Raw genomic sequence first — 11938 nt, 5'->3', positions numbered from 1 at the left:
AAGTAATAAAGGTAGTTTTACACATCCTCTAAACCAGCGCTCAGCAAACCACGATCCATGAGTAACACTGGACCTGCTGCCTGTTTTTGTATGATCCAGCAGCTGAAAATGGTCACAGAGGACTATTTCGTGTCAAGATAGTTATGTGATCTTCAAGTTTCAGGGTGGGTCCATATATAAAGTTGAGTTGGCTCACAGCCTCCCCGATCTTTTTCTTTATTGTCTGTGGCTGCTTTCTGCTACGATGGCAGTTACGTATTGTGATGGAGACTATAGGGCTTGCAAAGGACACGATATTCACTATCAGGCCTTCACAGAAATAGTTCGCTGGTCCCTACTCAAAGCCTATGGAAGGCGTCTGGATGCGGGATGGAGTGTTTCCAGTGGACTCAGTGTATGACTTATTTTGGCTTCATTTACAGGCATTATGTACATCATTGCTTTTGAGTATTATCATCTTCCTTGGTAAACAAAAATAAAGTTACATGAAGAAAAAACTTATTTCCTTGAAATGTTTAGGACCAGCAAAACAATCATATATAAAAGCAGTATATTTTTTAAAGAAAAAAATCATAAACGAACAGTTTACATTACATTTTTAAGTAACGATTCCCAGGTTTCTCAGAGAATGCCAGACAGTGAAGGGCAGATCCCAAAATCCTTATATCAAATTTCTAGTTTTCAAATTTCTGGGATATAGTGCTTATACAGTATTTGAGATTCTCAATTGTTATGGAGTCATTGTGGAAACTTATCAAAAAGAAAGATATTTTAAGACAAGAAACTGGTAAAAAAAATAAAAAGAATGGCAAACAATTTAAACGTTTTTTTTTCCTTTTCCATTAATAGGGAGCTACATAGTCTGCTGGTGTAGGGCTTGATAGAAATTGTCTGTTTTCATTTAGTGGGCTGATTGCCATATCTGTGTCAGATAAAATCATAGCACGTATTACTTGTTACCATGGATACCATGAAGATACTGCCATCCACTAAATAGTATTAGAGGAAGACAACATAATTTTCTGGGACTAGTCCTGTTTTGCCTTCATAAGTTGCCTTCAACCATCCTGGTTCCACTGATGGGTACACTAGAAAAAAAAATAAAAAGTTAATGTGACTCACTCAGGCATTAGCTTCAAATAATTATATACACAAATGGGTAAGAATCCACCCACATCAGACTGCATGAATCCACAAAACAATGTCACAGCTTCTTTCAAGATGGAAATGTCCTTTGCATTCTTATAATCAATCAGCCAATTTCTCCCATCCTCCCTCCACCCCAGATCCCGACCCCGCCCCCCCCCCCGCCCCCCCCCCGCCACCACACACACACACTCACAAACATATAGGGGAGGAAGCTGGGGCCCAGAGGAATCTGATGTGTTCATTGGTGCAGGTCATGAAGGGTAGGGCCTCACTAAATTCTGAGTCTCCTGGCTTCCACTTTAGACTCTGATCTCTACACAATTCTTTAATGGGGGGCACTGGGTGCACTTACCATTAGAAAAGAGCGCCCCCTGTGGGAAGGAGAGCTCGTGGCTGTGCTCTGCTTGACAGGAGTACATGGCTTTGGCTTGGCTGAAAGAGTAAAAGGCGAGTTGTAAAAACCACAACTCAAAATAAATACATGTCTAGTTCAAATTATCTTAAAAATTATATTCGTTTCCAGTTGTAATTGGAGAATAATATACACAAAAGGCACATGTAAGTGTGCAAAGTGCATTTTCCACAAACTGAACACAGGTATGTGATCAGAAAACATGGAAAGCAAACCAAAAGCTCATCTAGTGTTTGCAGGCAATGCCTCCAAGTGTAACCACAGCCTAAGTTTGTTTTAAAGAATGCCATATTTAATTGTTGGTAAATAGGCTGTTTTTGCAGCTATACAGAGGGTAAATAGGCTGTTTTGCAGCTATACCCTAGAGCTTTTTTCCCTCCACTTTAATTTCAGATTAGCAGAGGTGAGATCCCCAAATTAAAATGTCTACAAAGTATAGTAAATGATTTAATAAGCATGATGGATAAGTTGATAGTAAATGGCCAACAATAGTGGCCTCCTTGTCAGGGCGATGATGGGGACAGATAGAGGCTTTGCAAACCAGGGGGCATACCCATCTCTTAGGAAGGGAAGCCAACACTCAGCTCCCAACAGCTGGACCATATGGGAATTCAGGTTCCATACAGCCACATACTCTGGTTTTCCAAGAGAAGCCAGAATTTCAGAGTTTTCTGTGAGTTCTATTTAAAAGCACTTGAGCCAACACTAAAAGGCCATCATCATCTGAGGCCGCTAATCAAATCATCAGCCAAGTCATCTTTACTCTGCAACATCCATTTACTTTAGTAAGACGGGAACTCCTCCCGGCACCACTTACTTCTCAGCATCTCCACCACCCACGTCTGTGCCAAAATCATGTGTGGTGTGACTCACTGACTGGCTTCCCACCACCCTAAATCCTCTAGGCTTCCTGTTCTGTCGCCTTGCGATCTATTCTCTACAGGGAAGCCAGAGGACAGTTTGGAAAAGGTTCTGAGGATCATGCTATTTCCCAGAGAACAACCCTCTAATGCAGCGGTTCTCAACCTATGGGTCACCACCCCTGTGGTGGTCAAATGACCCTTTCACAGGGGTCGCCTAAGACCATCCTGCATATCAGATATTTACATTACGGTTCATAACAGTAGCAACATTACAGTTCTGAAGTAGCAAAGAAAATAATTTTATGGTTGGGTCACAACATGAGGAACTGTATTTAAAGGGCCAGAAGGTTGAGAGCCACTGCTCTAATGGGTGACCAACTCTAGCTCCATTCCATGCACAATCAGGTGTCTGTCAGTTCTCTTGCCTCTGCTCACCTGCTGGGCTCCTGTCCCCCTAGCCCAGTGATGGCGAACCTTTTGAGCTCGGCGTGTCAGCATTTTGAAAAACCCTAACTTAACTCTGGTGCCGTGTCACATAGAGAAATTTTTTGATATTTGCAACCATAGTAAAACAAAGACTTATATTTTTGATATGTATTTTATATATTTAAATGCCATTTAACAAAGAAAAATCAACCAAAAAAAATGAGTTCGCGTGTCAGAGGTGATGTCGTAGGTTCACCATCACTGCCCTGGCCCTTTCACCTTCTCAAACATGCCAAACTCATCCCCGCTCAGGCCAGCTGAGCCCTGGCTCTTTGATGTTTTCCTCTTGATCCTCAGGGGCTATGCACTTCTGTTCCTCTTAAATTCCCTGAGCTTTGCTGAAGGTCATGTCTTCCCTGCGCACACTCTAAACCAGCTGCCCCGGCAATTACCAGACCCTCAGAAGACTGCACAGCAGCAATATCTGTTAGTCCGTTATCTTCTCTTCTAATCGGAATGTAACCTCCATGAGCTATGCCTGAAGCCTGGTAGTAAAACTCATTAAATATTTCTTGAAGAAATGAGTAGGAAAAAAAAGAAGAGGGTGGGGGGGGGGGCGAGGAATGCTCTGGGCTCTTTTTCTACGTGAGGAGTCCTTTTCAACAGTCAAGGCGCCCTTGTCTCTCTTTTTGGCTCCAGCACTTTATCAGTAGATAAGCATCAGCAGGACTTGTCACGCAGATGTCTTAAAGCACCAGCGTTACATGATTTCTTTTCCCCGTTGGAGCCTGACCTTGAGTCTAACGTCTACACTTCCAGGGGAGCGTAGGTCATTGAGACCAGGGTTCCCAAATGGATATCTGAAGACTGGAAAGCTTATGGAGGAAAACTCCGGCCCTGCCCCCAGCGTCGGCTTCATAGGAGGTGAGGCTCAGGCTGTACTTTAGAAAGTTGGCGAGGGGAGCCCGCAGCAGCCAGGCGGGGCAATGACCACCAGCCCACATCCCAATGAAACGTGGCTTCATTAAGGGAGAACTGAGGAATGCAGGCACCCAGAGAAGACAGGGCACTGCCCTAAAGAAGAGTGGGCACGCATGCATGTCAGCATGCACATGGGTGTGCTGGTTGACATGGGTGGGAGGTGGGGGTAGAGGATGCTGCCAAGTCCTTAAGACTTCTAAGAATCAGAAGAAGGTAATCTCAAGTAGGAAAAAATAGTTTTTTTCCTATTAACCTTCTAGTCAAATATAATCATTTGATCCGATGTATCGTCTAATTAAGGGTTGTAGAGCCATGTCTTTAAAAATATGTAAATATTTTATAAGAATTCAAATTTCCTAACAGTAGCAATTTCCTCCAATGGACACAAAGTCTTATTGCTTTGAGTCCTTAAAATAAATTAAAAGATGCATAAGGAAACAACGTCCAGAGTTATAGAAATGATCAAGGTATGACAATACTTACAATATTATAATTTTTGAAAGAGCACTTGAAAAGGCAACTAAACTATTTTTATTAATGCTTCAGCCATTTGATAAGATTACATGGCGGGAGGAGGCAAGCAGAATAATTATATCACGAAATAAATGGATATTGTTAAATGTGTCAAAAATACACAGTACAAAAAATACTTGTCATGACTTCTCAATTATCTGTGCGTGTGTCTAGACAGGTGTAATTTTCTCTGCTGAGCTCCGTAACTGCAGGTGTTAACTCAGCAGAGAGCTCTCATGATTTAATGCAGATTTCTGTGGCAGTGAAGTTTCCTCTCCAAGTGCTAATGCTGCCTCTGTTACTGCCTCAGTGCACTGAAGAGGATGCGAAATAACACTGTCAGCTACCAAGTCTCTCTTCAGAGGCGTCTAACATCCTTTGCAAAGGATTCTGAAATCCCTGCTTCTTCGTGCATGGCAGAGTAAGATAATAACATCTACTGTCCTGAAAGCCATTTCTTCCCTCTTCCTGTGGAAGGTGACCTGATCACAAGTCCCAGTCCAATGCCAAATGCTGCCTAATGCTGATGGCCAGATTTACAAACGTTTGATAGGGTCAATGCTTACTTAACTATAAGCAAAATAAAAAAGTCACCAAAAAGAAACTGATACGGTGTTTTCTGGAGAGTCACTTAACAATGATACACACACACACACACACACACACATGCACTCCCTCACACTTTCTGGTTGCTGAGAATTTCACTGCTGAAAGAAGTGGACATGCACACAGATAATATTTTTTTTTAAATCCCAAGAAGTAAGATATGTCTGAGGGGTGAAAACCAGTGTCCTCTTCCAATGGTCTCCTTGACTTTTTGCAGCTTCTACCATGTTGATGATACCTGTTCCTTCTGATCATCCCTTCACATTGCTCTTTGCTAGACCTTTAAACGAAACCATTCCCCGAAGACCAATCAATGCTCAGGCATTTTTCCTGTACACTCAGCAAGCCCCACCTTCATCTACACAGAGAAACTGAGAAGTCTCTCAAATGGCAAACTCCACACCGTCTACCAGCTTCTCAATGTAACTCAGGCTCCTCAAACATTGTGGCCAGAACTTTCCTCTCTTCCATGTAATCACAGGCTGAGACCAGAAACTAAACTGCCATTGTTTCTGACACTCAGTCTCAAAGACCTGGAATCTTCATTCCCAGTATCAAAGCAGTTGCCAAATCCTGATCCTATCCATAAAGTTCTCCTTATTGCTTTTCATGCTTTTGTTACTGCTCTGTGTAAGACCTTTAAATCTGACCAATTCCATCCTACATGGTTGACTGTACTCTCCTCTTCACAACTCCTAGAAAATCCACTTGGAATGATCTGTTGGGTGTATCACTGATTAGATCACCCCTTTGCTCAATGACTCCCAACGCACCTGTGGGGGCTCCCAGAGATGTTACTTTTCTGTTGCTCAGGATCATGCATTAGAACAGCGGTTCTCAACCTGTGGGTCGCGACCCCTTTGGGGTGGAATGACTCTTTCACAGGGGTTGCCTAAGACCATCGGAAAACACATATATAATGACATACTGTTTTTGTGATTAATCACTATGCTTTAATTATGTTCAATTTGTAACAATGTAATTGGGGGTCACCACAACATGAGGAACTGTATTAAAGGGTGGTGGCATTAGGAAGGTTGAGAACCACTGCACTAGAATCTCCTTATGGGTCTCTTCCACAAACATAACTAGTCTTCCTACTACTTACTACTGGTTCTAGCATTCTTCAAGGTCCAATTCTAGGGTTACCCTGAGTTCCCTAGAAGGACCAGGAAATAAGCACTGTAGGAGCTTAGTAAGGGAAATGCTTTCAACTTTCTGTTGTTCAGCTATATTGAATGGTACCAAAAAGTACCAGGTAACTGTTAAAGAGTTAATGTTTAAGTATTATCAATATGTTAATTAGAAGCTTGAATAGCTTCAGTAGTTTCAATGAAGATTATCATAACAATAAGTTGTTATTGTAAAGATCATCTGTGGAGAACTTGCCAAATAGATTGCTTTGTATTTGAAATTTACAACAACTAGGCAAAAACAGAATTGTGACTTTCATTTTATAGAGGCAATAGATTTCTCCTGTAACTCCAAGGTTATACACATAGGGAGTGGTGGGACCAAGAATTGAATGTGAAGTCCACGGTGTTCCTGGGTCCCTGTCTCTTGGTGAAAAGTGACATGGTCCACAGTGCTGTTGACAAAGACTGTGATTGCTGACCGTCATCAGAAGTTGATTTATAGCAGTATTTAGAATGTAAAAGCATATTAAAAATGCACAGACTGACTGCTGAACATTTGAGGATATCTTTATGATACGACAGCATTATGATTTACTTCCATAGCTTGCTGTTTTAAAGCTCTGTGGGATCATCTCTGATTACAGGACTTGAGTTATCTGTTTAGAGCTTCCTAATAAAAGGGCTCCATCTAGTGGAGCAATTCAGCCATGTAGCTGCACAGACAAGTAGCAAGGTTAAATATAAATACCTCCCACTAAGGCCTAAAAATGATGACAGTTTCAGAGATAAATGACATTGGCTCTGACAGGCACGTGCCTAGTCTTCACCATGCCTTGATAAAGAAGGAAGAAGTTAGAGATGCTAAGCAGAGGTAAGATCCATGCAAACAGTCTGCAACCTGCCATATGAATGCAATGCACCGACCAACATCCTTGAAAGATACCAACTCTGGGGACGTTAAAGCACTAATATGTGAGGGCCTTTCTAGGCTTTGGAAACAATAGCAACAACAACAATAAAACGGCTTCTAGAAAAAGTTCTATCATTTCAAAGTCAGGTGTGTATTTTTGAAAAATTTCCACAAACTGTTACCAAAGGAGTCTTTGGTGTGCAAAGGGTTAAAGCAACTTGTGTCTTCTGGAAGACCTGTTTTTGTAGAACTCTTCCTTTACGAAGAGTTTAGCAGATGAAGCACCACCCTCACAGTCTAAGACACTGAGTGCTGGTCTCAGACATGACCTCTTCCCCACGACGAGACAGTGAATGTGAACTTGACCATCTGCAGAACTGGGGGCAGAGCTGGCAAAGATGACCCACCATGTCCACACAAGGCAACAACCTCACCACTATTTTATTTATTATTTTTTACTTTGTTTGGAAGACTTACCGCCCAGAAGAAACTGGCTTAACGGAACCAACATTTTCAAACAGTTGGGCTTTCGCTGCCACACTGAAAAATAATTTGACAATGCAAGTTTCATTAAATCAATTAGAAAATCATTCAGCTCAAAATGAAATTCGGAGTTATCACTTAATCAAAACAAAAGTGATTACTTAAGAACTGTCCCTAAAATTTGACCTGAGTTTTCATTGTTTTAAGGTTTAACGTGGGAGAAAGTTTCAGCTCTGATCTCCAGCTCATGGAGTCTCAAATTGTAATAAACCTAAAGCTAACCTTTCTGGGGATCTTGCTGTCCTCATTTTTTCTACCTCATAAAAGTGGCAGCAGTAAAAAGGAGCATTTTCTCCCTACTTTGCTCCAGGCAACAATAGTATAGACTGATGTAAAGCCACAGAGAAAAATCAAATCTACATGACAAAAGAATTGTTCATTCTGATGGATAAGACAAAACTACTTCGTGTATCCTTTAATATTTGAACACAGCTCCCATAATATAGGAAGAGATAACTCTGAAAATATGGCCAATAAGTAAATTTGTGGAATCAAATCTTGTTTCAAATCTTGGGGGAGGAGGGGCATGGTCTGTAAAGAGGTGATAAAATTAGGTAGAGGGTGAAAAAAATAAAAACTAAGCCACCTTCAGTAATTAGAAATGTTTCTAGCTATACCAGAGGAGATATCAAATTCCTTGGTATTCTAGATTTTTAAAATCTATTTTATTTCTGTGAAAAATTCTCTCAGAACCTGACACAGAATGTACGCTCTCTCATCAATCTCATCTTTTACTATCAGTAAAATAACAAAACAGAAGCTCTTCTCTTCCCTCACAAAGGATGGAGTTTATATTTTCCCATCTCCCTTGACATATTGGCTTAAAATTTAATTTCCTTAGTGGCTACAGGGGTGGGCAAACTTTTTGACTCGAGGGCCACAATGGGTTCTTAAACTGGACCGGAGGGCCGGAACAAAAGCATGGATGGAGTGTTTGTGTGAACTAACATAAATTCAAAGTAAACATCATTACATAAAAGGGTACGGTCTTTTTTTTTTTTTTTTTAGTTTTATTCATTTCAAGCAGGCTGGATCCGGCCCGCGGGCCATAGTTTGCCCACGGCTGGGCTAGAACCACACACACTAGGGAGCAGATAGATTTACCAATATACGTGTCTATATCATGGCAGTTAAATGTCTGACCCAGAGAGATAATATGTGTTAAACACACTCTGAAACCAAAGGTTTGTGTCGGAGAAAGGGAGGAACAAATGGACTTAAGACACTTTGTATGGAAACAATCTCAGTAAAATGTCTTACTGGACTTTTGAGGGAAAATTTAAATGTCAGAAATCCCACAATATTGAACATGGGCATAGTATAGTATGTAGAGCACAGATTCAAGCCAGGAACCCTGGGTTAGGATCCCAGCTCTACACTTACTAGCTGAGGGTATGTGGATTGGTTCCTTAAATTCTCTTTTTAAAATTATAGCAGTATTTTTAATTGAAGTACCTCGATATGCAATATTGTGAAATCCTTAAATTTTCTGAGTATCAATTCCCATCATCTCTAAAATGAGGTTTATACAACCCACTGGATACAGTGGATGATAACATGTTTCAGGGGGCCCTAGTTATAGCCAATACAGCACTTGGAAAGGCTCAGCAAAAGCCTCTCTGGATTTTGTTTAGCTGTTTATGCAGGTTCCCATTTTCTCCTCTTTGACCCCCTTTCTGCTCACATCTATGCACCTTACCTTCTCAGTCTACACTTCTGGGTCGCTTCTTTTGATTAGAAGGACTGACTTCTTTTGCCTATCAAAGTTCCTTGTTGTCTAAGAGCTTGTTTAAATCAGTGAGTTCTCAGACAGGAGACATATGACCAGGAGGAGAGAAAGCCAACCTTCACAGCCAGAAAGCAGTTTATTTCTAACAGAAAGGTTGGGCGGGGGGAGGAGGGATTGTCATCTGGGCCTGGCACCACAGTCTCCTCAGCTGACAAGTTGATGTTCAGCTTTTATAGGAAGGTTTCTAGCTTTGGAGCCCATAGCTACTCTATTATACATCTACTAGAGACCCAGTGCACGATATTCATGCACTGGAGGGTCGGGGGGGGGGGGGGGGAGGAAGGGTGGGTCCCTCAGCCAGGCCTGTGCCCTCTCGCAGTCTGGGACCCCTCGCTCCTAAACGCCCACCTGCTCACTGCTCCTTACCGTTTGGCTCGTTGCTCTTTCCTTAGCGATGCCACGGAGGCGGCAGGAGAGGCTCCTGCCACCTCCACTGCCATGAGCCCAGCTTCTGGCTGAGCAGCACTCCTCTTGCGGGAGCACACAGACCACCAGGGGGCAGCTCCTGCGTTGAGTGTCTGCCCCCTGGTGGTCAGGGTGCATCATAGCGACTGGTCTTTCTGGTCGTTCTGCCATAATGGTCACTTAGGCTTTTATGATATAGATTTTCATGTCCTTAAATTAAGCTATAGTCCTGCATCTAAGGAAAGTACTTGATGTGCCTGCCCATGAGTAGTTTAGATATATCCTAAGCCTACTGTAGCTTCCACATCACATTTAGAAGAGAGCAGGGTCCTACAGAAGTTGGCTACATCCACTCCCCAGATGAGGCATTCAGTGGTAGAAGCGCCAAGGGCTCCCTCAGCCCCATGCAGCCCCTGGCAGACCCAGAAAGCTCACTCTCACTTACATGGAGCCCGGTCGCTGGTAGCCGTTGCTCGAGGCAGTGTCTAGCCTTAACCTCCTGCACATTTTTGGAGGCAGGTCTGGGTTCGGTGGGGCTTTAGGCGTCTCTTTGGAACCTATGGAAGTTAAGCTTTGAGTGGAACCGCTATAGCTCTTGTTTCCTAGAAAAGAAAACCCAAAAGAAAAACAGGCAAGGTGTTATTAGACAAAATAATAGCAATAGCACAGCCTATGCGCGTAACAAAAGGAAGCATTCTTCTTTGAGCCCGAATGAGACGGTACAGAATGTTCCTCAGCACGGCTGCCCATCACCCAGGGAGATCAGAATCGACAGCAATTACAAAGACATCACCTCACGGAGATAGAGAGAGCCAGGGGAAAAGTCTCAGCGCAGAGGAGTCTGAGAAATCCCAGCTCAGGAACAAACTAGATAAGCATCATTCGTTTCTGCCCCATTAACTTCTCCCTTGATTAATCACGCAGAACAATCCAGCAAGTGGCACGGAGATAATGACATCTTGCGTAAGCTCCACTCTGGCTCACCTTCAGCTGCAGCGAGGGACCTGAGGAAGGTAGCTGAGGCTCTTTTCTGTCCTGAAGTCCCATGAGACCCTTTCTTGGCCAGGTCTATGCGTGGAGAAACGTCCCCTGGGCTGGTGACGGAGGCCACGCTCTGGCAATCTGATTCTGCATCCGTTTTGGTTGCATCTTCTCTAGAACTGGATTCAGGACTAGTTGTCCAGAGACCAAGACTTTTCTGTCCATTGGACGGTGACGGGGATGCAATCCAGGGAATCCCTCCGGACTTCTCCCTGGGCTGGCAGGAGGTGGACTTTGTCGTGCTGTTTTGTTCAGAGGAGTGAGAGGAGAGGGACTCAATGCTCCCCATGGGTGTGCTGGCTGGGCTGCTGCTGTAGGAGTCGCCTGAGCAGGAGCGGGAGAGAGAAAAGGACAGAGGCTCTCTGTTGAGAACAGCACCACCAAAACCCTTCCATTCTCCAACTCACACAGGGCTTGTGGCCACCTGATCCCACCAAAGTGATGGGCCTTCACCTGGCATGGAGAACTGTCCTCAGTACTGGAGACAGCCTTTAAGAGATGCTTTTGAACTTGGTGAATGCATTTTTCAATACTATTCAAGGGGGATTTTATATGTACCCTGCCCCTGTGAAATGATGTTACTCCTTACAGCATGAGTGGGCAGACCTGAATTCAGACAAAATTCTGAAACAGGACTCACAAGTAAGAAAAATGATTCCATGATGATATTACAAAACAATCAATGAAAGGGATATTAAAGACATATTTCTGCCCCTTTTTTTTTTTTTTTTTTTTTACTTTTCTGATCTTAGGTGGTTCTGAACTACAATGCATCCGAGTCCTCCTCCATTCAAAGGCACCGTTAAATGTTAGCTGCAAATTACAAGCTGCTCTCAATTTACAAGAGAGGACTTTTTCCATTTCCTGTTAAGAACATAGCAATGTAAGAAACTGGCTGTTTAATTGGGTGTATATTTTAATGTTCCTAAAAGTAAGGTATACGAAAAAAAAAAATCAGAGAAACTGTAATAAAGTGTTCAAATATGTCTAAATTAAAAAGTAGTGGTTTCTATTAAATATTGATTGTGGAAAAATTGGGGGGTTTAGAGGTAATAAATAAAATGAAAATGGCCAGTTTAACACATCTTATAGGCTCAAGCTGCCTCCACCTCATCTTGGGGCCTGGCTCAGAGCAGTAAGTTAGTGATAATGTGTGGTTTAGTT

The 11938-nt window shown here is 42.6% G+C and overlaps 1 protein-coding gene across 1 annotated transcript in view; it reads right to left on the bottom strand.

Moving 5' to 3' along the window:
• Positions 1–221: 221 nt before the first annotated feature.
• The window catches only part of ARHGAP42 (Rho GTPase activating protein 42), a 250570-nt gene continuing 238853 nt past the window's right edge, over positions 222–11938 (bottom strand). The window contains exons 20-24 of the mRNA XM_081098747.1: positions 10718–11098; positions 10179–10335; positions 7474–7536; positions 1502–1581; positions 222–1088 (exon numbers count right to left, since the gene is read on the bottom strand). Of these exons, the coding sequence (XP_080954873.1) occupies positions 1000–1088; positions 1502–1581; positions 7474–7536; positions 10179–10335; positions 10718–11098 (770 nt within the window). The 3' untranslated portion in view covers positions 222–999. The remainder of the gene's footprint in view (positions 1089–1501; positions 1582–7473; positions 7537–10178; positions 10336–10717; positions 11099–11938) is intronic.

Source organism: Myotis nattereri, assembly GCF_964212035.1.
Source record: "Myotis nattereri genome assembly, chromosome: 9".
Lineage (NCBI taxonomy): Eukaryota > Metazoa > Chordata > Mammalia > Chiroptera > Vespertilionidae > Myotis > Myotis nattereri.
This window is presented reverse-complemented; position numbering and strand designations above follow the sequence as displayed.